The 25,088-nt window shown below is 35.8% G+C and overlaps 1 protein-coding gene across 1 annotated transcript in view; it reads left to right on the forward strand.

The window, feature by feature from the left end:
* The window catches only part of FBXO28 (F-box protein 28), a 61,637-nt gene extending 39,082 nt beyond the window's left edge, over positions 1 to 22,555 (forward strand). The window contains exons 4-5 of the mRNA XM_036754694.1: positions 9,967 to 10,162; positions 16,806 to 22,555. Coding sequence (XP_036610589.1) covers positions 9,967 to 10,162; positions 16,806 to 17,200 — 591 coding nt within the window. The 3' untranslated portion in view covers positions 17,201 to 22,555. The remainder of the gene's footprint in view (positions 1 to 9,966; positions 10,163 to 16,805) is intronic.
* The last annotated feature ends 2,533 nt before the right edge of the window (positions 22,556 to 25,088 follow it).

The raw sequence follows: 25,088 nt of genomic DNA on the forward strand, positions 1-25,088 counted from the left end.
GAAAATATGCATCAATTTTCACTCAGAGTCCATCATTTCTCTTTCTGGAGATGGATAGCATGTTTCATCATGAATCTTTTAGAATTGTGGTTGGTCATTGTGTTGATCAGAGTTACTAAGTCTTTCAGAGTTGATTATCATTTTTTATTTTAATTTTTTTTAATATAGACTTTTCTTTTTAAATTCCAGATTCTCGCCTCTTATCTCTTCCCCTATCCAATGAAAAGGCAGAAAAACCCAAAACCTATTACAGATATGTATGTTTATGCAAAACATTTCCAGATTAGCCATGCTTTGCCCTGCCCCCTCCCCCCCCCCCAAAAAAAGAAAAGGCAAGTACTCTGAGTCCATTAGTTCTCTAACTGGAGGTTGATGGCATGTTTCATCATGAGTTCTTTGAAATTGTGGTAGGTCATTGTGTTAGTCAATTGCTAAGTCTTTCAAAGTTGATTATCTTTAGAGATAAAGATTTGCTATTACAGTATAAATCGTTCCCCTGGTTCTGCTCACTTCACTTTGAATTAGTTCATACAGGTCTTCCTGAAACTATCTCTTTTATCATTTCTTATAGCATAATACTAGTCTGTCACCCTCATATACTATAACTTGTTCAGTGATTGCTCAATTGATGGGCGTCCCCTCAGTTTCTGATTATTTGTGAAGAGCTGCTATAAATATTTTTATACATGTGAGGCCTTTTCCTCTATCTTTGATCTACTTGGGATAAAAATCTTATAGCAGTATCACTGGTCAAAGGGTAAGTACAATTTAATAGCTTTTAGGGCACAGTTCCAAATTGCTTTCCAGAATGTTAGAATAGTTCACGACTCGGCCAAGAGTACATTAGTATACTTGTCTTCCCACATGTCCTACAGCATTTGTCCTTTTCCTTTTTTGTCATCTTAGCCAATCTGATGGGTATGAAGTGGTACCTCAGGTTTGTTTTAATTTGCTTTTCTTTAATTATTAGTGGCTGAGAGTATTTTTTCATATGGCTATTAATAGCTTGGATTTCTTCCTCTGAAAATTGCTCATTCATATCCTTTGACAGCTTATCAGTTGGGAAATGGCTCTTATTGTAAATTAGATGCAGTTCTCTATATGTTTTAGAAATGAGACTTTTATCAGAGAAACACTGCAAGGATTTTCCCCTCAGTTTCCTGCTTTTCTTCTCATTTTAGCTACATTGATTTTGTTTATGCAAAAACTTTTAAATTTTATATAATCAAAATTATCCATTTCATTTCCTGTGAACTTCTTTATCTCCCTTTTTTTGTCAACTCTTCCCCCGTGTCCATAGATCTGATAGGTAATTTCTTCTATGTTATATTAAATTACATACACACACACATACATACATACACACACACCACCCTTTATGTCTAAATCATGCACCCATTTTGAGCTTATCTTGGTATGTGTTGAGATGTTGGTCTATGCCTGCTTTTTGCCAGACTGCTTTCCAGTTTTTCTAGCAGTTTTTGTCAATCAGTGAGTTCCTATCCCAGTTCCTGGGATACTTAGGTTTATCAAACATTAGGTTACTGTGTTCATTTGTTTCTGTATAGTATATAACTGTTCTATTGATCAAACTCTCAATACCAAACTGTTTTGATGATTTTAGATTTAGAGTATAGTTTGAGCCCTGGTACTTCTAATCTTCCTTGCTTCTGTTCTATTGATCAAACTCTCAATACCAAACTGTTTTGATGATTTTAGATTTAGAGTATAGTTTGAGCCCTGGTACTTCTAATCTTCCTTGCTTCCCTTTTTTTTCATTGATTCTCTTGATATTACTCCTCCAGATGAATTTTGTTCCTCCAAATGAATTTCTTTCTAATTCTATAAAGTAATTTGGTTATTTGATTGGTATTGCACTAAATAAGTAAATTAATTTAGGCAGTATTGTCATTTTTATTATATTGGCTCAGCTAACTCATGAGCAATTAATATTTTCCCAATTACTTAGATGTCCTTTATTTGCAAAATACAAAACAGTATTTTGTAATTCTGTTTATATATAGTTCCTCTCTGTGCCTTACAGAAAGACTCCAAAGTATTTTATGTTGTCTGTAGTTATTTTAAATGGATTTTCTCTGTCTGCTGGCTTTTGTTGGTAATACACGGAAATACTCATGATTTGTGTGGGTTTATTTTATATGCTATAACTTAGGACTCTCAGAATAAACAATCATCATCTGCAAAGAGTGATAGTTTTGTTTCTTCATTGTCTATGCTTATTCCTTCAACATCTTTATCTTATTCTATTGCAATAGCTACCATTTCTTGTATTATATTGAATAATAATGGTGATAACGGACATCCTTGCTTCACCCCCAATCTTGTTGGAAAAGACTCTAGATTATCCTATTACTACTTATTATTTTAAGAAAAGTTCCATTTGTTTACTATGTTTTCTAGTGTTAACAGCAATGGGTGTTGTATTTTGTCAAAAGTTTTTCCATATCTCTAGAAATAATTGTATGATTTTTGTTGTTAATATGGTCTATTGTGCTTATAGTTTAGCTAATATTAACCCAGCCCTGCATTCTTTGCATAAGTTCACCCTGGTTATAGTATATTATTTTTGTCATCTATTGCTGTAGTCTTCTTGCTAGTATATTATTTAAAATTTTTGTATCAATATTCTTTAGGGAAATTGGTTTTTTTTTCTGTTTTGACTCTGTGGTTTAGGTGTCAAGATCATATCTGTGGAAAAGAAGGAATTTGATAGGATTCCTTCTTTACGTGTTTCTTCAACTAGTTTATATAGTATTGGAATTAATTGTTTTGTAAGTGTTTGGTAGAATTTGCTTGTAAAAACATCTGGTGCTGGGGTACTTTCTTATGGAGTTTATTTATAGCTTATACAAGTTCCTTTTCTAAGATAGAGTTATTTAAGTATTCTGTTAGTTCTTTTCTATTCTGTTCTGTTCTATCCTCTTCTGTTAGTCTATGGACAATTTATATTTTTATAAATATTCATCCATTTTGGTAAGATTATCAGTTTTATTGGAATATATTTGGGCAAAATAGCTCCTAATAATTGCTTTTATTTCCTCTTCATTGGTTGTGAATTCACTTTTTTCATTTTTGATACTGATAGTTTGTTTTTCCTTTTTTAAAAAATTAAATTAGGTAATGGTTTATTTATTTTATTAGGGTTATTTTTTCCCCCAGAAAACTAGCTCCTAGTTTTATTTGTTTAATTTTTTTTTTACTTTAAATTTTGTTAATCCATTGATTTTCAGGATTTCTATTTTGGTGTTTAATTAGGAGTCTTTAATTAGTTGATATTTTAATTTTTTTAGTTGCATGCCTGCTTTGTTGATCTGCTTTTTCTTTAATTAATGTAAGTGCTTAGAGATATAGATTTTCTCCTAAGTTTTGCTTTGGCTTTATCCCACAAATTTTGACATGTCTCATTGTTGTCATTATCTTTAAGAAAATTATTGATTATTTCTGTGATTATTCTTTGATCCACTCATTCTTTAGGATTAGATTATTTAGTTTCCACTTAATGCTTAGTCTGTGCTTCAAAGGCTCTTTCTTTATTGAATAATTTCTACTGCATTATGGTCAGGAAAAAAGATGTTTTTAATCATCTGCTTTTCTAAATTTGCTTGTGAAATTTTTATGCCTTAATACATGGTCAGTTTTTGTGAAGGTACCATGCACAGCTGAGGTAAACTACTTTTTGTTCCCATTCAGCAATTTCCAGAGGTCTATCATATCTAATTTTACTAAAATTCTGTTTCTCCTTAACTTCTTTCTTGTTTATTTTGTGGTTAGATTTATCTGTGTTTAAGAAGGGTAAAAATGAGGTCCCCCATGGTTATGTTTTTACTTTTTTTTTTTTGGAGCGGGGAGGGCAGGGCAATTGGGGTTAAGTGACATGCCCGAGGTCACACAGATAGTAAGTGTGTCAAGTGTCTGAGGCCAGATTTGAACTCAGGTCCCCCTGACTCCAGGGCCAGTGCTCTACCCATTTTGCCCCCTAGCTGCCACTTGTTTTTGCTTTCTATTCCCTCCTGTAATTCAACTTTTCCTTTAAGAATTTAGATGCTACGTCATCTGTCTCTATATGTTCAGTATTGATATTAATTCATTATCTATGGTACCTTTTAATAAAATGTAATTTTCCTGTTTATCTCTTAATGATACTTGCTTTTGCTTGAGATTATGCCTACCTTTTTTACTTCAGCAGAATCATAATGCTTCAGCCCCTTATTTTAACTCTGTGTGTCTTTTTCTTTCAAGTATATTTTTTATAAATTGTATATTGCTGGATTCTAGTTTTAATCCCTTCTGATATCCTCTTCCATTTTATGGGTGAGTTCATCCCATTCATGCTCACAGTTATGGTTACTGTGTATTTCCCTACATCCTATTCTGTTATGCAAATCCTTTTCTTTTTAAGAGTGTCCCCCTTTAAGAATCCATTTTATTCTTACCCCTGTCTCTCTTATCTACCCACCTTTTTACCTCTACCCCTCTTTCGTGAAACCCCTTTCCCTCCTACTTCCCTGTTGGGTAAAATGAACTTCTGTACCCAACTTTGTGGATGTGTGTATTCTCCACTCCTTGAACCAGTTAAGATGAGAATGAGCGTCAGGTGTTGTCCATTCCACGCACACCTTCCCCCCCCCATGTCCTCCCTGTTGTATAATCTCTTCCTTACATATCCCAATTATGTGAGATAATTTTCACCATTTTTCCTCTCCTCCCCTCTCCCAGTGTATCTCTCTTTCTCACTCTTCTATTCTTTTGAGATCATCCAAACAGAATCATACCCAGGCTCTTTGTTTAGTTAGGGGTCCCTCTGTACTCCCTGGTGATAAAGTTCTCAGGGAATACATGTATCATCTCCCATAATAATGAAAACAGTTTAACCTTTTTTGTCCTTTATGATTTTTCACTCATATTTACCTTTTTATGCTTCCTTTGAGTGCTGTCCTTGAATGTCAGATTTTCTATTTGGCTTTGATCTTTTTTTATCAGGGATGCTTGGAAATCCTCTATTTCATTAAATGTCCATTTTTACTCAGTTTTGCCAGGTAGTTTATTCTTGGTTGTAATCCTAGAACTGTTGCCTTCTGGAGTATTATATCCTTTATAGTGGTGACTGCTAAATATTGTGTGATCCTGACTGTGGGTCCATGAATCTATCTCCTTTGCCTTCTGGAATATCACATTCCAAACTCTTTCCTTCTTTACATTGGCTGCCAAATTATGGATAATGCTGACTATACTTCAGTACTTGAATTCTTTCTTTCCAAGTGTTTGGAGTGTTTTTTTTTTAACCTGGAAGCTCAGGATTTTGGCTATAATGTTTCTGGGAGTTTTCATTGGGGGATTTCTTTCAGGACACAATTGGTGGATTCTTCCTGTTTCCCCTTTAAGTCTCTGGTTCTGAGAGATCTGGGGACTTTTCTTTTAAGATTTCTTGAAAGATAATATTTAGGCTCTTTTTTGGTCATGGTTTCAGGTAGTTCACTGATTCTTCCATTTTTTTTTCTCCACCTATTTTCTAGGTCATTTGGTTTTCCTATGAGACACCTTAACATTTTCTTCTATTTTCCCAGTCTTTTTACTTTGTTTTAATATTTCTTGTTATCTCATGGAGTTACTGACTTCTCTTTCAATCAATAAACACTTATTAAACACCTAATACATGGTACCAGGCACTCCAAAACTGAAACTATCCCTTTATCATTTCTTACAGCATAATATTATCCTATCACCTTCATATACTATAATTTGTTCAGCTATTCCCCAGTTGATGGGCTTCCCTTCAGTTTCAAATTTTTTGTGAAGAGTTGCTATAAATTTTTTATACCTATGGGTCCTTTTCTTCCTTCTTTGATCTCTGGTCTGTGAAGATGACTCACTGTGATTTTTTTTTTCTCAGATTTCCCCATCAGGATTCTGTCTCATGCATTTTCTAGATCTGTTCGGAGGAGTTTTATGTGGGCAATTCATTATACTACTTCCTGCTATTCTTCCATTTTGGCTTCACCTCCAAAGCCTTACTATGTTAACTTTTCTAATGATGATATAAATGTATGTTATAACAACTTTATGATACCACTTCATACATACCAAAGAGGGAGAAAATTAATTTTAAATAATTTAAAGTAATGGTTGGCAAAGCTATGTGAAACTAGCATTCAGTTACATCTTTGGTAGGACTGTAAATTAATAGTTTTCAAGATCAATAAGATTACAAAACTAATTGTAGATCCATGGACCCTAAGGGTATAATTAAAAATCAGAAAAGACCTAACCTTGTTCCAAAATAGTCATAACTGCTTTATTTGTAATAGAGAAAAAATAGAAAACAATCAGTATGTCAAATGAGAAGTGGACAAATTAATTGTCATGTATCAATGTAAAGGAAAATTATTAGGCAATTTAAAAATGACAAATTCAAAAAACATAAAGAAATGAAAAAGCACAAAAAGAGCAGAACTGGAATAACCACATACTTAGTGACTACAACCATTTTAAAGGGGAGAAACTTTATATGCATACAATTAAAAAAGGACAGATCAGAAGGGGACATGAAGAAGATGTTTTCAAAGTGCTAGATATCTTTATTATTAAATAATTCTGATTATATAATTATAAGATTAGTTTTTGTTTCATTGTTGTGCTGTGATATATTTTAAAATATTATTTTAAATAGTCAGTGCTCTTAACATGTTCTCTAGGTGTTAACTGGTTTAGAAATGTCAATCTTTCCTTAACAAGGTGTCAGCAAGGAGAACAGTACTCTAACCTTTCTCTCCCACCCCTTCAGGGTTAGTTTTTCCTTTAAGAGATATTGGGGGCAGCTAGGTGGCGCAGCGAGTAGAGCACTGGCCCTGGAGTCAGGAGGACCTGAGTTCAAATCTGGCCTCAGACACTTGATACATGTACTAGCTGTGTGACCTTGGGCAAGTTACTTAACCCCAATTGCCCTGCCTTCTCCCTCTCTAAAATAGATAGATAGATAGATAGATAGATATTGAAACCATCCAGTCAATACTTGATTGACTCAGGAGACTAAAGGCTTAGGCTATTGACATCACTTCTGGTCTCTTGAGTATAAACAGCTCCAGAGGAACTCCTGGCGCTTTCTGATGGTTGGCCAACTGACCAGGATGGGCAACTTGGGCAGGAGAGCTTCGCTCAGCTGATTCAACTCAAAGTGTCCACAAGGCAGAGCCTTGTGTAATATCCTTCTGCTATGGCTAATTAAATCTACTTTTGTTGACTGTTGAATTTTGTTCCAGTATCAAACATGAACTAAATACCAAGGGACTGCCCTGAATCAGACCCATCCAAGAACAGCCAGATGGGATGCAGAGAGACCTCTGATAGGAAATGGGGCAGCAGCAAATCACTATAAGCGCAACTCACTCTAAAAAAACTTTTATTTTGAGGTCTTCAGATAAAACTAGTATTTTTAAATCACAACTCCCAGAGGAGTATGTGGGAATCTCTTGTGCTTTAGGGGCATAGTAAGCTTTCTGAGGATTTACCATTCTCATCTTCGTATTTTTATTGTTATAATTTTGTTGTCGTGAAATTGATTAGTCATATCTGATTCTTTGTGACTCCATTTGGGGTTTTCTTGGCAAAGATACTGGACTGGTTTGCCATTCCTTTCTAAAACTCATTTTACAGATGAGTAAACTGAGTCAGAGAGGGTTAAGTGACTTGCCCAGGGTCACATAGCTAATAAGTTTCTAAGACAGGATTTTAACTTAGGTCCTGCCAACTCCAGGGCCTGCACTCTCTCTACTGCACTACCTAGCTGTCCCCTTTCTATAATACCTCTATCTGATTTATTTTTTTCCAGTTGACTAAAAGCATAGAATTGATACTAGCTATCTAGGCTGTACAGTACAGAATGGTGGGGTTCTGGGTGGGGGCAATGCTCACACAGAGATAAATCTACATGAGGTGATAATAAATTCTTTGTGCCCCTGTTGGCCTTGACATAAGCATTAAGTGGAAAAAAAGAATGAAGGAGATGCAGAACATAACACAGTCTATACCCTTATCTGGCCACCAGAGGGCTCTACCCCAAGGGATGGCTTGAGGAATAAGATTCCCAGGCTTAGTGAATTCAGGAAAGAAAAATAGGCTAGATAAGCTTGTAATACACTGGCCCAGCATTATTTACTCTCTACCTTTAGGCTCCTCACTTCTTTGAAGATGCCAGAGACATGAATGGGGAAGAAATCTCACAAGTTTTAGGTGAAAGACAGGATCGCCCAAATCTCTGGCTCCTTTTCCTGAGACTAGCAGTCTTATGTAGGAAAGGAGTATTTTTAATTATTTTTGCCCTTCTCTCCACATACAGATATTGTTTTGACTGTAATCTTACTGAAGTGGTAAAGTTGAATTTCCATTTTACATGCTAAATTCTAACCTATGAAATTAACTGTGTTGCTATCTTACTTTGGATTATAAAATATTTCATAAAATGTCCTCCAGTAGAATGAAGGAAATTGTAAACAGGAAGAAAGCTAAAGTAAAGGAATGATAACTACCAAAGTAGAATCATGTAATAAATTAAATTTTAGGTTATCTGGGATCCAGCCAGTGAACACAAATAATGATTTTTTCCCCCTATACGAGGCAAAAGTCTGATTTAGAAACTTATTTTTAAAAAAAAAATCTTTAACATAAAGTCTAAGGAACAGGCTACAAGATCCTGAAATGCTTTTTGAAAGAAAAATTAAATTATATGTGGTATAGTTTGTATTTTACGGTGTCGTATATGTAGTATTTTAGGTATTTAGGTAAGGTTACTATCATAATAGGTCAGATTTGGTGGTCCCTATAGTCCAGGATTCCTCAGGTGGGGAGCCATTAAAAAAAAAAAGGTATCTGCTCTTCTAAATCTTTAAGTCTTTTCCTTTCCTTCCACATTAAAACTCAGCATCTGCTGCTCTCCTGAAGGACGGAAACATGAAACACCTATAAATACTTGACAAATAAATTTGTAAGCTTTACATGTCTAATGACTTTGTGGGTTATGTTTAATTTTTGTTAATACTCATACACTGGCTGATACTTCTAAACCTAGCTCAGTTTTTTCCAAACTCTGCTGATTTGCATAGCTTCCATAAATATATAAAGTTCATTTTGAAAAATCAAAAAGTAGGAATATCATTCTATTGTAAGGTCAAGGACATTTGAATACTCTCTGATACTCCTTCCCATATATTCCTTGGATAATTAACAATGTTTATACATGAAGTGTACCCATTTTTAATGTATAAAATTTGCTTTGGGCACTGAGTGAGTAGGGAAGGATAAATAGCATATACATCTGATAAGTTTCTTGGAACTATCTGAAATTAATTTTTGTTCACATTCAGTTTTTCTCACATTCATTTTAAATGCCTTTGTGAAATATTATGAAACAGGATTAGCCTTTTGTGTCAGATCCTCTTGGCAATCTAGTGAAGCCTGGTGTCCCCTCTCTGGATAATAAATAATAAATACATAACATAAAATACATATGATTACAAAAGAAACCAATTATATTGAAATTCTCAAATTATTTTTTAAAAGCCATTTCACAGAATCCCTGCTATAACAGAATAATCTTGGCTCTGTGACTTGCTATCTCTTAACCTCTCTGGTCCGCAGTTTCTTCACTTGTAAAATAAAGGAACTAAATTACATGAACTCTGAGGTTCCTTCCAACTGTAGATCTGTGATCCTCTGATTCTTTGATATATACTTTCTAATTCTGAATACTTAAAACTGGTTTGTGCTATAAGCACAAATTCACTTAAAAATATAAATTTATCACAGTCTTACGGTAATATAACTGAAGGAAACTAGCAGGTGACAGTGTGATAAATGGCCAATCCATTAATCACGTTAGCAGTTCTGGAGCAAATTTCTCTTTCAATTTAATTTTTTTTAATCTAGAAAACTAATGAAAATTCATTATTTTAGGTAATTGATGAAATTTATCGTGTGCTGAGATATGTAAATTCTACCAGAGCCCCACAACGGGCTCATGAAGTCCTCCAAGAGTTAAGGGATATTTCCTCCATGGCAATGGAATACTTTGATGAGAAGATTGTCCCTATTCTAAAGAAGAAGTTACCAGGATCAGATGTGTCTGGGCGACTCATAGGCTCTCCTCCAGGTATATACTATTTATATTGTATCAAATTTTCCACTAATATTTAACTGTAAAATTTCACTTAAAAACAGCCTTTTCAAACCAAAATGGATGCTGTGTAATTATAATGACTAAACTTGGACCCAGAGAAGAGAAAATTAACTTCCCTCCCTTCTTTGAGGATTGGGGGGGAAGGTACTTTGGATGTGGAACACTACAAATACTAAAAGACTTGGTTGATATGTTGATTTTGCTGAATTGCCTTTTCATATCTTTTTTTTTTTTTTAATTCTGTAGGGGAGTGGGAAGGGATATTCTTGAAAATAAAAGTGATGTGCTGTTTATGATCTTCTCCCCTTGTCTTCATCTCAAAACCTCTTGACATCATCCCCTACTCTCTCCTTCTTTCCACTAGTTTCTCATAATGAGATAGCCTGTCACCTTGCCAGGGCCAACCCCAAAATGTGTACCTTTGATCCCGTCCCCTCCTGTTTTTTCCAGCAGATTGCCTTCTCAAACATCTCCCTTCTCTCTGTAATCTTTAACTTCTCTTCCTTTTTACTGGGTCCCTCCATGTGGCCTTCAAACATGCCCAAGTGTTTCTTCCCCACCTTAAAAAAAACCTTTACTATATCCTACCATTCCTTTATGCTATCATGCTATATCTCCCCTCCATTCTCACTCAAACTCCTTGAAAATCTTGTCTACATTCATTGTTTCAATTTTCTTTCCTCTCATTTCTCAGTCCTTTGCAATCTAGCTTCACGCTCATCACTTAACTGAAACTGCTCTCTTCGAAATTACCATTGGTTTCTTAATTGCCAAATTTGACAGTCTTTTCCCCACTCCTCATCTTTTTTTTATCTTGGTGCCATTTGACATTGGATAATCCATCCTTCCTGTCAAATGTGGGTTTCCCCAAGGTTCAGACCTAGGCTGTAGTCTATTCTGATTACATTCTCACTCTTGGTCACCAAATTTGCTCCTATGGGGTTTAATTATCACCTTTAGGATGAAATTCAGGCTTATGTAGGCAGCTCTAGTTTTTTCCCTTGAGCTTTAATTAATCATGGGCATCATTAACCACCTATTGAACATAATAAGCATCTCAAACTCACCATGTCCAAAACAGAACTCATGATCTTTCCTATCAAACTCCTCCTTCCAAATTTCCCCGTTCTTCTCTTCAAGATTTGTAATTTTACTGGTGTCCTTAACCCCTCACCCTCCCCTACCCCGTTTCTCAGTTCACTTGCCAACTCTTGCCATTTTCCATCCACATCATCTCTTATTTCAGACCCTTTCTCAGACATCACCTTAGTTCAGTTTCTTATCACCTCCTCTCTAGACTATTACAATGGTTTCCTAATTGGACTCCCTGCCTCAAAGGCTTCTCACCATTTTAGTTCATTCTCTATGTAGCTGTCACAGTAATTTTACTTTCAGGCAGATCTGACCATATCACTCACTACTCAGTCAACTTCAATGGTTCCCTGTTGCCTGGAGGGTAAAATATCAGTTCCTCTATTTATCTTTTAAAGCCTTTTATAATCTGGCCCCAGTCTATCTTTTCCAGCCTCACTGTATATTCTGTTTAACTACCTTATATATTTTGCATTTATCCTCTTTATGTTTATCCCATGTATGCTTGTCTATCCCATTAAAATATAAACTTCTTGAGATTTGGGATTATTTATTGTATTGTCAGAGCCTACTAGCAGTGCCTGGCACATAGTAAGGATTTAGTAAATACTTGTTGATTGATTGATGTAAAAATAAAATATATCAACAACAATTTTATTAATTCAGTTTTTCCTAGAGACTATCTATGGGTCAATTCCATTCTAAAGCAAATAAACTTAGAACCTTTTGGACATTAATTATTAATATTAGACTAGAGACTGAATAGGGACTGGACCTGTGATTTCATTGGTATAAGAAACTCCCAGGAGAGAAAATTCCTTCTACCAGTAGAGGAGGGGCCTAGAGCACTAAAAGGTTAAGTGACTTCCTGAGAGTCACACACCAGTAATAATAGCCAGGATTTCAACCAGGTCTTCCAGACTCCAAGGTCAGCTCTGAATCCACTAAGCCACACTGCCTTTGTATTAAACATCAATAACAATAACAATAGGGTAATTATTTTGAATAGTTTAGAATTTAATTATGGAGGGGTGGCAGGGCAGAGAGCTAAATGGCATTTTAATGTAACCTCTGGCCATATATTCGTAACTTGGCCCCTTCTTACCTTTCCAGTCTCCTTACACTTTATTCTTCTTCACATATTCTACAGTCCAGTGACACTGGCCTCTTTGTTCAAGACACTTGGTCTTTTAACTCTGCATTTTCAGTGGATGGTACCCCATACCTGGAATGCTCTTCTCATCTCTGCTATGGCTCCTAGGTTCTCTGGCTTTCTTCACGTCCCAGTTAAAATCCCACCTACTGCAAGAAGTCTTTCCTGATCCCCCTTAAAGCTAGTGCTTTCCTTCTGAGATTATATTTTATTTACCCAGTATATATCTTGTATATACATAGTTGTTTGCATTTTGTCTTCCATTAAAATTTGAGTTCCTTCAGAGTATGGACTGTTTTCCAGCCTTTCTTTGTATCCCAGTACTTAACACAATGCCTGAGATAGATAAGCTTGAGATATATAGTAAATGTGTAGTGATTTGTCTGATTAAAGAAAACCTGTCGTGGTTTTGATTTTTGGCAACATTTGATGTAACAGGTCAAAGTCCAAAAAGGGTGCTGGACTAATTTTAACAGCATGAAAAATGTTTATGATTGCCACTTTTACTTTAGTGCTTTTATAAATTTTTTAAAGATGAAGTTTTCAGAAAGGAAGTAGAACATGGAATAACAACAGTAGACTCAGAGAAAAGTCTTAAAGAAATACCAGTAAGGGAAAGGAAAGAAAGTTGGTACTAGAATGTTACCCTTAATATGTCTTGCAAGTGATTAATTCTGATATGGAAAATCAAAATGATAATAATAGTAGGTTTTGCTATCAGAGCATATTAACATACAAATGGTTTCATTCTCAAACATCTGGCTAGAAAATAAAACCAAATCGAACTCATTCTCTTGATGATTTCTCATGGGTTCAGCTATTATGTTGATATAGATCACTACCTGATCTCCATACAGAAGGCTTGCATCTCTCCTAAACTCCACTCCCACATCACTGTCTGTTGAACACCCACAACTGAATTGTTCGATAAATATCTCAAACTAACATGTCCAAAAGAGAACTCATTATCTTTTCCCCAAAACTCACTCTTCCTATTTTTGCCATTTTGGTGGAGGGCACCACCATTCTTCTTTAATCCAGGTTCATAGTTTTGAGGTTATCCTCAATTATTTTCCTTCCCCCACCCCCAGCCTTTTACATTCAATCAGTTGCCAAGTCTTGTCACCTTTATTTCTACATTAATATTTCCCATCTATCCCTTCTTTCAGTTCACAAAGCCACTGTCCTAGTTAAAGCCCTTATTACTTCTCACCTCTCCCAGCCTTTGGTCTATTCCTTTATAGTCCATCCTCTCCATAACTGTCAAAGTGAAATTCCTTTTTTTCTTATTTTAAACATTTATTATCTTTCCCTCCCACTCCCCCCAGTTGAAAATTTTTTTAAAAAGAAGCCCTCATAAAAATATTAATAGTTCAACAAAACAAAAACCTACATTGGCCGTATCTAAAATATATGTCTGGTTCTGAATTTCAAGTCGATCGTTTCTTTGATAAGAAGTAGGTGTGTTTTATCTTCAGTCCTTTGGACTCATAGTGTTTCATCAGTCAGAGTTCTAAAGTCTTTCAAGGTTGTTTTTATTTATAATGATGTTGTTGTATAAATTACTCTAGTTCTGTTCACTTTACTCTGCCTTATTTCACCGGGGGTCTTCCTAGCTTCCTCTGAAACTATCCATTTAATCATTTTTTATGTTGAAATAATATTCCATGATAATTCATATGACATAATCTGTTTATCTGTTCCCCATAGGTGGAATTCCCTAGTTTCTAGTTTAAGGCTTCAATGAATAAACCTGCTATGAGTATTTTTGTACATATATAGGTCCTTTTCTTCTTTATTTGATCTCTCCATGGTATAGACTTAGTAGTGATATAGTTCCAAATGGCTTTTTAGAATAGCTGGACCAATTCACAGGTCCACCAACAAGGTACTAGTGTGCCTGTTTTCCTGTAGCCCCTCCAACATTTGTCAGTTTCTTCTTTTATCAGTTTTGCCCATATGGTGGGTATTAGGGAGAACCTCAGAGTTGCTTTAAGTTTCATTAATCATTAGTGATCTGTACCATTTTTATATGGTGGTTGACAGCTTGGGTTTCTTCTTTTGAAAACTGCATTTTCATATCCTTTGATCCTCTATTGAAAAATGTCTCTTAGTCTTACAAATTTGAATTCATTCCTTATATATCTTGGATATGAGGCCTTTATAAAGAAAAATGCTAAAGAAATTTTTCCCCCCTTACCTGTTTCCTATCTAATTTTAGCTGTATTAGATTTTTTGTGCAAAAACTTTTAAATTTTGTATAATCAAAATTGTTGATTTCATCTTCTCTAATGCTCATTTAATCATGAACTCTTCCCCTACCCAAAAATCTGAAAGGTAATTTATTCCTTGCCCCTCTGATCTGATTATGATGTAACCTTTTATGTCTAAGTAATGTATCCTTTTGTAATTTATCTTCCTTTACGGTGTGAGATATTGGTCTACACCTAATTTCTGTCCATTTTCCCAGAAATTTTAGTCGGAGTGAGTCCTTCCCCCAGTAACTGGGGTCTTTGGATTCGTGCTCCCATGTTTGTTTGCTTCAATACGTTGTGTTCCTAATCTTTTCCACTTATTGACCTCTCTTTTTTAACCAGGACTAAATCACTTCAGTGATTACTGCTTTGTACTATATGTTGTGTTTTAGTGCTAGTATCCTCCCTTCACTCCTTTTTTCACTATTTCTCTTGAGATTTTTTATCTTTTTTCCCCTCCAAAAGAATTTCATTGTTTTCCTAGTTCTTCAAAATAATCCTATGATAGTTTGATTGGTATAATCAAAGTGAAATTTCTAAATCACAGATCTAACCTTATTACTCTCCTGCCCAAGAAATTTCCATGGCTTCCTATTGTCATTAAGATAAAATGCAGGGGGCAGCTAGGTGGTGCAGTGAGTAGAGCACTGGCCCTGGAGTCAGGAGGACGAGTTCAAATCCAGCCTCAGACACCTGACACATGTACTAGTTGTGTGACCTTGGGCAAGTCACTTAAACCCAATTGCCCTGCCCCCACACACACACAAAAGAAAAGATAAAATGCAGATACCTCAGTTTGGCTTTTAAAACCCTTCTTAATCTGCCTTCAGCCCACCTTTGCAAGTATACTACACATCATTCCCCTTCAGGTATTCTTAGGCTACAGCCAAGCTGGTCTTCTTGCTCTTCCTCTGTACTGCTTTCCCATCTCCCCTGTCTTTATCTTGTCACAAACCGCCCCCATCTGTAGAACATCTGCCCTCCCTCCACATCAGCAGTTTGTGAAAGCCCCAGCTTCCTTCCAAGCTCGGGTCAAGGGCGCTTCCTAGAAGAATCCTATCATCCCTGAATTACTGATGCCCATCCTTCCAGACTTTATCGGTGATGTTTGTATTCATGTTATTCCACCCACTCTGCCCCCCATAAAAAGTATAAAGCTCTTTGAAGGCTGTTTGTATACCCAGCTCTTGGAACCTAACAGGTGCTTAATAAATGTTTACTGAATTGAAAATAATCCTATCCAAATACAGAACGGTGACAGAAAGCATTCCCCGAACTGAGTGGTCTAGATAAATAGCAACGTAGGTAAGCAGAAAAAGAATACTAGGCTTAGAGAGCTCTATTTTGGTCCCAGCTCCCTAATAGCTGTGTGTCCTTAGATAAGTGACTTCACCTCTCTGGTCCCTCCTATAAGAGGAGTGGTGTGGGTGAGGTATTCTCTATTCTAGCTCTAAGAGTCACTGATTCCATAAATAAAAGGTTTGTGTAAAATGCAGGCTTATAGTTTAATAGGCTTTACACCTTAAATGGTATTATGTAGTATAAAGGTAGTATAATGTTGGTGTTTTATGGTATTCATCTATTTTATAACAACAATTCCAATGCTAAAATGTCTTCCCAAACCACCCTAGATGTCAAAAAATGTTGTGGTCCTATATGACTTGTCCATTACATATCCTTTCACTTGGCTTAGAAGTTGGCTGTAGTCTTCAGAGATAATTCTTATTGCATCCTGCAGACATCCCTGAAGACCCGTGTGTCCATTTCAGCCGATCATTTTACTTTTATTAAAAAGTTATTTCTCAGATAATTATTTTCCATTTTTACTTGTAGTTTTAAAATATTTAACAATTACTAAAGTAGTGCAAGTGTTTACAATTTTTACTAGCACAAATATATATCATTAAATGTTTTCGTACAATCTAAATATTGCCATGATAGTTTGGAGTTTGAGAACTAAAAATAATTTACAAAATCAGGTTAACCAGCTTCTTTGTATTATATAGGCTAGAATATAGTATTCAAAAAGTTTTGGCTATATCAAGTATAAATTTTATAGAAAGTAATTTTTTTAAAAAATAATTAATTTGTGTCTCTTACAACTCTTTTGCCACAGTTCCAGGACCTTCTGCAGCCCTAACAACAATGCAGCTCTTCTCCAAACAAAATCCTTCAAGACAGGAGGTCACTAAACTTCAGCAGCAAGTGAAAACAAATGGTGCTGGTGTAACTGTACTCAGGCGTGAAATTTCTGAGCTTCGCACTAAAGTGCAAGAACAACAGAAACAGCTTCAAGATCAGGACCAGAAACTGCTAGAGCAAACCCAAATCATAGGAGAACAGAATGCTCGTTTGGCAGAGCTGGAACGAAAGCTTCGAGAAGTCATGGAAAGCGCAGTAGGAAATTCCTCAGGGTCTGGGCCAAATGAGGAGTCTCCTCGGAAACGGAGAAAGGCAGTGGAAGCCATAGACTCTCTTAGGAAATCTAAACGCCTTCGAAATAGAAAATAACTTGGAATTCAGTTATAGCTCCAAAAAGGCATGGCTTAGCAGCCCATGCAGTCATGCTCACATGGATACTTGGGTTTAGCAGCATGGTGTCCTTTAGGCTGCTCGGTCTTCAGAACACAACTTAGACTTTGACATTTATTCATTGTTGGGACATTTTCCTGCTTTCTGTCTGGGTGGACTGATGCACAGGATGTTTTTAATTTGCAATAGATTTGTAATAACTAGACCCACACTCTATCATGTTTTGAGGAGTTAACCTTTTTTTTCTGTGCAGATGATGTGTTAAAGTAAATTTATTTGTGTTTCTGCATATATGCACATTAAATAAGGATCTTAAATAAACCCTATCTTGACAGACTAGAAATTAAGTTTAAGTACAGAAAATGTCCTGTTCACTTGAAAGGAAAGACCTACTTTTTAAATGGACACTATCTTGTATAAAAAACAAGTCGACTTTTTGTTACAAGTGACCTTTGTCTGGAATGTCTGAAAAGTAGTTAATGCTTTTTGGTATTGAAGTAATGGGTGATTGAAAAGGACTTCTACAGTATTGACTGCAGAAGAGACCTCTACAGTATTGACTATATATTTTTGTAGACTACTGGCAAGGGACTCATCCAGCTATTATATACACAATTTCAATTCTCTGTTGGAACCAGGTCCTACATTTGCATGGATAGATGCATGCACGGCCTTTTTAGCTCACTCAAGAGCACTTGCACTGGCATTGACCTTGAACCTCTAGATTTCCCATTGATAAAGAAAGAAGCTTCTTAGTTCTTAGTACCCTAGTTAACATCTGCTCTCATTACATCAGGCAGAGGTGAGCTTTAGCCTTTAATGGGGAAATATACTAGTTCATTTGATCTCTGTTTCTATGGGGGTTGTACAGTACTGGTGCCTGTTGCATTATCCATTCCCTGGCAAATTCAGGTACTCTGGCTAAGGCAGAAATCCAACTTTCAAGGCTCTTTCTGTATATGTAGGATCCCTGGTTACTAGTACTGTCTTATCACACTACTGTGTCAGCCCATAGGTCAAAATGTGATGACTGAGTAGTGGACACTGCTTATCTGTATAACTCTTTCATCAGTGAAGCAAAGTCCATTCAAGAAAATGGTTGTACGATGAAAAGACATTTATATCATTTCATTGGGGGAGGGGAGGATAGTCAGGGGAAGCTTTTTAATACTAATAACTATATTCAAGCTTTCCTTATCCTAATACTTAAACAAAAGCTTTAATTTCTTTTGCACTCCTGTTTTAAACTTGTAACTGGAAAAGCATGTCTTGCACTGTTCAATCTTCTGATTGGTCACTTTAACAACCTCTAAGTTGTTGTGTACAGTGATTATTTTTCCCAGTTGTATATTTTTGAAACATTATACAGATATCACTGTCCTTGTTTTATTTTTTAATGTACTATACAGCTATCATTTGACTGTTAAACGTTCTTTTAAGCAACTGTTGCCTTGGGCTTCAGTGAAATTGAAATACATGTAGGTGTAGCATGGAAAAGTATCTATTTCCTTGTGGGAGTTTGACATCTAAATTAAGTCTAAGGTATGAGTAAGAATCTTAGCTTAATAAAGCACAAGGTTTACCACCTTTTTGCATCCGTCCAATATGGTGAGGTTATACTTTTTAGTAATTAACCCAACAAAAGTAAAATTTTTCTTATCCATTCATAATTGTCCTTAAATTTGTATCAGTAGTACCTAACTTGGAAATCCCATTTACAATGTATGTTTTAAGTAAGGATCTTTAATAGCTATCCTTATAATTTGTTTTGGGGAGAGATAAACTAACAATTTCCATAAAACATATTTATCAACACAGGTAAAAGTCCCAGGTTGGAATTCATCTCAGCTAGTTTTCTTTTTTGTTATTAAATTATCTATGATGTCATAGCTGGGGTGGAGGCCTGTTGGAATACTTTATGGCCTTTGCTAAAGACTGCTTTTCTAGAATTCAGGAGATAGAATACATATTTATCAATTATAATGATTATGCATTTAACAGTCTTAGTTTATTATTAAGATGACTACTTTAACAGGTCTTAATGAATTACACAAAGTCTGTACTCCTGGGAAAGGTTTGTTTGGTACACTATCCACTTAAGGCTTCACTATGATTTCACTTTTATTTCTTAAATCACCTCCATTCTGACCTTCCTTTCTTATTTTTCTCTCTAATGTTCCGAATATCTAGGTATTTGACCATTAGTCTCCCCTTAGTGGATATGAACAGGTGGTTTTTGTAATAAGCAATCAGGATATTAGAAAATAATTGATCACCAACAAATCAGTTTCTAACATTAAGCACATTAAAACCAGACCAAACCAGTTTACCATTTACAAATTACCCTTCCCTGGTGTTTCCATCATATTACAGAAGTGTTCTTTAACTACAAGAACAAATGGGACATACTTAATAATTCTAAGGAAACCAGTTCTTGTATGCTATTTATAATTTTTTGTTGGATGCTACTTGTTTTGAGCAAAAAAAGTCCTTTCCTTAAAGGGAATTTAATTTTTTTTTCTCATATGTTGGGATTTTGGACATCTAAATTTAGCACTTTCTGAATTGCATTTGTTAACAGACTTTCACTTAAGGAAGGAGGGGTAGGCACTGCAGACACCATTGCTCATTTTTTAATTGCAAAAATTCTAAGAAACTGAAAAAATAAGATAGGAGATTTTCATTTAAGTTTCTGGTAGACACTAATTACTTTGATCCACTAAAGTTTTTCATACATCAAGAAAGCTATCATATTGCCCTGAATTGTCATTAACTAGAATGGTAAACAGTATGATGTAAGTATGTTGTACTAGGAAATCACTTGACAGAATAAATAAGTTTGTACTGCAGTATCCCAGCTGTTTTCCAGAGCCTTTTCCAGGAGAGCTTGCTTCTCATTGAAGTTGCTTTGTTTTTATGGACCATACTCGTTAGTAAGTTCATTATGCTAAAATGGATTTTGAGCTATAATATGGAAAAGACACTCACAAGGAATTTAGGATTTTCAACCTTAGGATCCTTTCTTTGTGTTTTTGTATGTGAACATTATTTAATCCCTTATACGGTAGTTTAAAAATTTCATGTTATGAAATCTACCTATCTGCATTATTTTTTCAAGCTCCTGATTGGGAGAGGCAGTGTGGTTTAGTGGAAAGGGTACTGGATTTATAGTCAGAGCACCTGGTTTCAAATCCTAACTGCTACCTATGTTACTTTGGGCAAGTCATGTCACCTGTTAGCCTCAGTTTCCTCATCTGTAAAGTGAACGATTTTGACTAGATGGTCTTTAAAATCCTTTCCTGCTCCGAAGCCTGAGTTCTCTGTTGTGTTTGGGCTCCATAGATGACAGAACAGACATCTGAACATGTTATTAATCATATTTTTTAAAGAAACCTTGTAGGATTCCCTGAAACTCAACTTGATAGCCACTGTTGGAAGCCACTTTTTCTACAATTTTTTTTTAATAGTATTGAACTTTTACAGAAGCTGGCCTTAAACAACTTAGTAGCTCCAAAACAGATACACCTTTGACCTGTTAAAATGCTAAAGGAAATACTCCATTTGGCTCTCAACATGGGTAAGGCAAGGAAGGAAAGTCATGCTTAAAACCAGTGAGCTAAAAGAAATGTTACAACTTATTAAGTGAAAATAGCACATGAAAAGACTTTATAATGTGCATTACGTCTGGTTATGGATCATTAAGTCAGTGATACTGTTTGACTGCGTTATTTATGCCACTTCACAACCTGCACTTTAATCTCCAAAGAAACTAAATGCACAACATGTTGGCCAATTAAATTAGTTTTTTGGAGGTGACTTCCTTTTTTAAGTTTTTATTCAATAGCTATAGTAATTTCTGAGAATACTTGTATATTGCCCTGTTTCAAACAGCATGTAAGTTTGTGGTGTTAGGAAAGTGAAAACAACATAAATCTTAAAACTTAGTGCACAACATAGTATCTTTATATCCAGTTCTGTCTATTCTTGAGTACCCTATTATCAGGCACCTTTAAAAATCAATGCTATAAATAATAGTTGAGGTTAGAAATAAAAAGTTCCCTGAAAAGCAACTTTTGTACAGGGAGGAAGCACAGAAGTCTGGTCATGCTATGAAGCTCCTTGGATTTGGAAACCATCCGAGTTACCTTCTAATGATAAAAGTGTAGCTTTTTCAATCCTGCCAATTGTCTTTATCATTTTGGTCCAATTTCCTCAAACAAGAAATCATTGTTTTCTTTGAAATCAAAAGGGTAATGATGAAAATTACCCAATAAAAGCTGTGCAGCAACTGATTGACTATTCTTGACTTTGATTAATAAAGGCTTTTTATAATAATAGTGTTGTTAAAATGAGTACATTGGTGATAAAATTGCAGGCTGGAGCCAGGTTATTTTGATTGATCAATGATAATTGCCTCCACCTATGCAGAAAGCGACCCCTCCATGCCTTCTCAACCTGTGCAATTCTTGTCAATGTCTTTCTAGGGGTCCTCCGTAGAAGATCCATCCATACAGTGCACTGGAGGCCTTCTTCTAGCTTTTGGGTTTTTTATAAATGTAATTAATGTAGCACTCAGGCTATCCATTTCTTGTCTTTCCATCTTGCTACATGACTAGCCCACTCTGTTCATGTCGTCAGTGATGTTTTTTATCCTATTTCTCATGGGCAAGTCAGTGTTGACAATATGCTGCAACCTACTTATACTTATTCTGTATCTTTCCAGTGCCCTTTTGGTTTTCTTATAATTTTGATTCTTCCAAGTCTGTTTCATGATCTACAGCCATACAACATCAATAAAAAAATGTTGATGTTAAAAATGTGGATTTTGGCAGCACTAAACACTTTGGGATCATTGAAAGCACTGCAAATGTGATCCAACCGAGTTTCTTCTTCCCACTCAATTCTGGACTGAGCTCATTGTCCACACTAGCCTTTTGAAAATTGGCCTTTTACGTAAACCCCGTAAAATATTTAAAAGTTTGTATGTCCCAAAAGTTTGTATTGAGTTCCTAATGTATGGTGAATATTAAATCTAAACTTACCAGTCTTCATCAGAAAGGACGCGTGGGATATTACAAATATTGGTGTGTTCTTTAGGTTCTTTGACCTTACAGAATATGTGGTCCTTTTTCAAAGTCATACCAAAGGACATTACTGGTCATAAGAGTATAATATTTTTTATGTGGTACCATTTCTGTTTACCTATGTCACAATGAACTAGAGGTTTAGTTCTGGCATTTTAAATGTTTATGACCTAATGCAATCATTGGAAAAGTGAAAAACATCTCCCAGTCATACATCAGGGTACTTCAATAAATGTGTTATTACCAGTTATAGTTGTATTTTTATTTTGTACACAAAAGAAAATGGAGATAAACTGACCCTCCCGAATCCTTATTATTAAAAGTCTGTGACCTAAGACTCTTAAAAATGGGGGGAAGGAGGGAAGAAGGGGAGAGAAAGAAAGGGAGGAGGTGAATAATAAACATTTGAAAGATAAATAGCAGTGAACTTAATGACAATATATTCTAATTCCTTAGATTTATTCCTGGCTCAGAAGAAAAACTGTCAAGGCTCCTAATGCTAAAAGTAGCAAGACATATGCACTTAACATAAAACCAAGAAAAAAGTTTTGTGAATTGTAGCTACCAACTCCAAAAATACTTCATGGGATTTTCACCTTGATGGTGGATTACTTAGGACTAGGTCCATGAGGAAAAGAAAAAGAAATATCTAGCAGCAACTAGACTTTGGGATAGGCTTTTCCTAGTTGCCTAGCTAGATTTTAAAAATAGAGACCAAGGATGACCAGCCCTATTGCTTTGTTCTAGTCATTTGAACATCCCAGAAAGTATGGAAATGGAGTGGCAACTGCTGTTACTTTGATTTCAGGAGGCTCAGAATGGATTCTATTTCTCCATTTACAAAGAGTGATCCTATGAATTTTTCACTGGGAAACCAAACATCTTAGCCTACCTTTTTTAACCTTTCTTTACAAACATTAATTTTGTGTTCTCAAAAAATGTTCCCATAGGGGCAGCTAGGTGGTTCAGTGAGTAGAGCACCGGCCCTGGAGTCAGGAGGACCTGAGTTCAAATGCGGCCTCAGACACTTGACACACTTACTAGCTGTGGGGCCTGGGGCAAGTCAAAACCCCAATTGCCCTGCCTTCCCCCCTCCAAAAACAAAACAAACAAAAAAATGTTCCCATGCTGAATTGGATTCCAATATTTACAATTGATACATTATTGAAGATCCTCTAGGATAAAAAAAAACGCATTTTTAGCTGTTTTGCATGAATTCTTTATATTTTCAGCAAAGCAGTTCCTCAAAAATAGTAAGAAATGCTGAGGGAAAGTGAAATAATAAGTAATAGTTGTGAAGAATTAAGTATAAATCAAGAATGATGGGACCTAAATTCAATCATCGTATTTTATTAGAAACATCCAAATGGCCAGAGATCCGAGATTTCTCAACTTTTCTGTTCATTTTTTTGTTTTGACATTTTTAACTTTTTATGGAGTCAATAGACTTTAAATATAATTCCCCCTTTTGACCATGGTAAAACACTGTTATTTAAATTTCATATTAAAACATCTGTTATTTCTCATGATTATGACCTAACTTGTCAACATTAAGTGTAACTGTGAAAAGAATAATAGCAGCAAATATGGTAAGTGGAGTCCTAAATATGTTGTATCTACATCTAAACTTACAGGCTTTCTACTTTTATCAGGGTCTACTTTGGATTTAACGTTTCAAGAGCTGGAAGTTACCTAAGAGATAAAAAGAAAATAGGTTCATTGATTTACCCAAGATTGCACAGCTATTAAGTGTAAAGCTGAATGAGAACTTGTTTCCTTACTCTCATTCACAACTCTTTCTTATCCCCTGCTTCAAACCTGCTAAAAAAGCACCACTTAGACACTGAACCAAGTCAGAATTGGTGGAATCAGCGAAGCTCTCAGTCACAGGGAGGGAAGGGACCTCAGACGCTGCCTAATTCAACCTATACTTTTACAAAAATTTCCTCTATAAAAGATCCTAAAGTGGTCATCCAATCTTTGCTGAAGATCTAGTGAGTGAAAATCCACAACCTAATAAGGCAACCCATCCCACTTCGGGATAACTACTGGTTAGGTAGTTTCTCATTATGTAAAACTTACATGTACCTCTCTACTACTTCTACCCATGACTCCCAGTTCTGCTACCTAGGCTGAAGCAAAACAAGTCTAATCTCCTTTCCAAGTGAGTCCTTCAAAAACTTGAAAACTTTCAATAGATCTGACCATGGCAGTCCCCTGCTCAATAAACTCCAATGGTTACTGCCCTGTTGTTTCCAGGATCAAACAAATTCTTCTTGGCATTTCAAGTCCTTGACAGCCTGGATGTAGTTAACCATTCCAGGCCTGTTATACAATATTTCCACTCACTAATCCTATGATCCAACCAAATTGACCTCTTTGCTGTTTCTCACACATAATGTTCCATCTCCGTTGCCATACTTTTGTGGAGGCTTGGGCTGCCCTCCAAGCCTGGAATGGGCTCACTCTTCATCACCATCTCTTAGGATAGCTTTTTTCTTTCAAGACTCAGGCCAAGTACCGCCTCCTTAAAGTTCGGTTGGTCTGAATCATCAGAACTTCCCAGGTGGCTGATAGTGGCTGAGTCCGGCAACAGTTTACCATTGCTCAGATCCAAACACAGGTTAAAATGTTGCAGAGCTCATACCAAGCTAGGCATAGATAAGATGCTATCTTGGATCAGACCATTTTGGCAGCACTGAAAGGTTGTGAGTCCCTAGCCTGAGCTGTCCTTGAAAGCCTGAAATAACATAACCCTACCCCTACAAAAGCAAAAGACTAGT

The sequence above is a fragment of the Trichosurus vulpecula genome, chromosome 4 (genome assembly GCF_011100635.1).
Source record: "Trichosurus vulpecula isolate mTriVul1 chromosome 4, mTriVul1.pri, whole genome shotgun sequence".
In the NCBI taxonomy this organism is placed as follows: Eukaryota; Metazoa; Chordata; class Mammalia; order Diprotodontia; family Phalangeridae; genus Trichosurus; species Trichosurus vulpecula.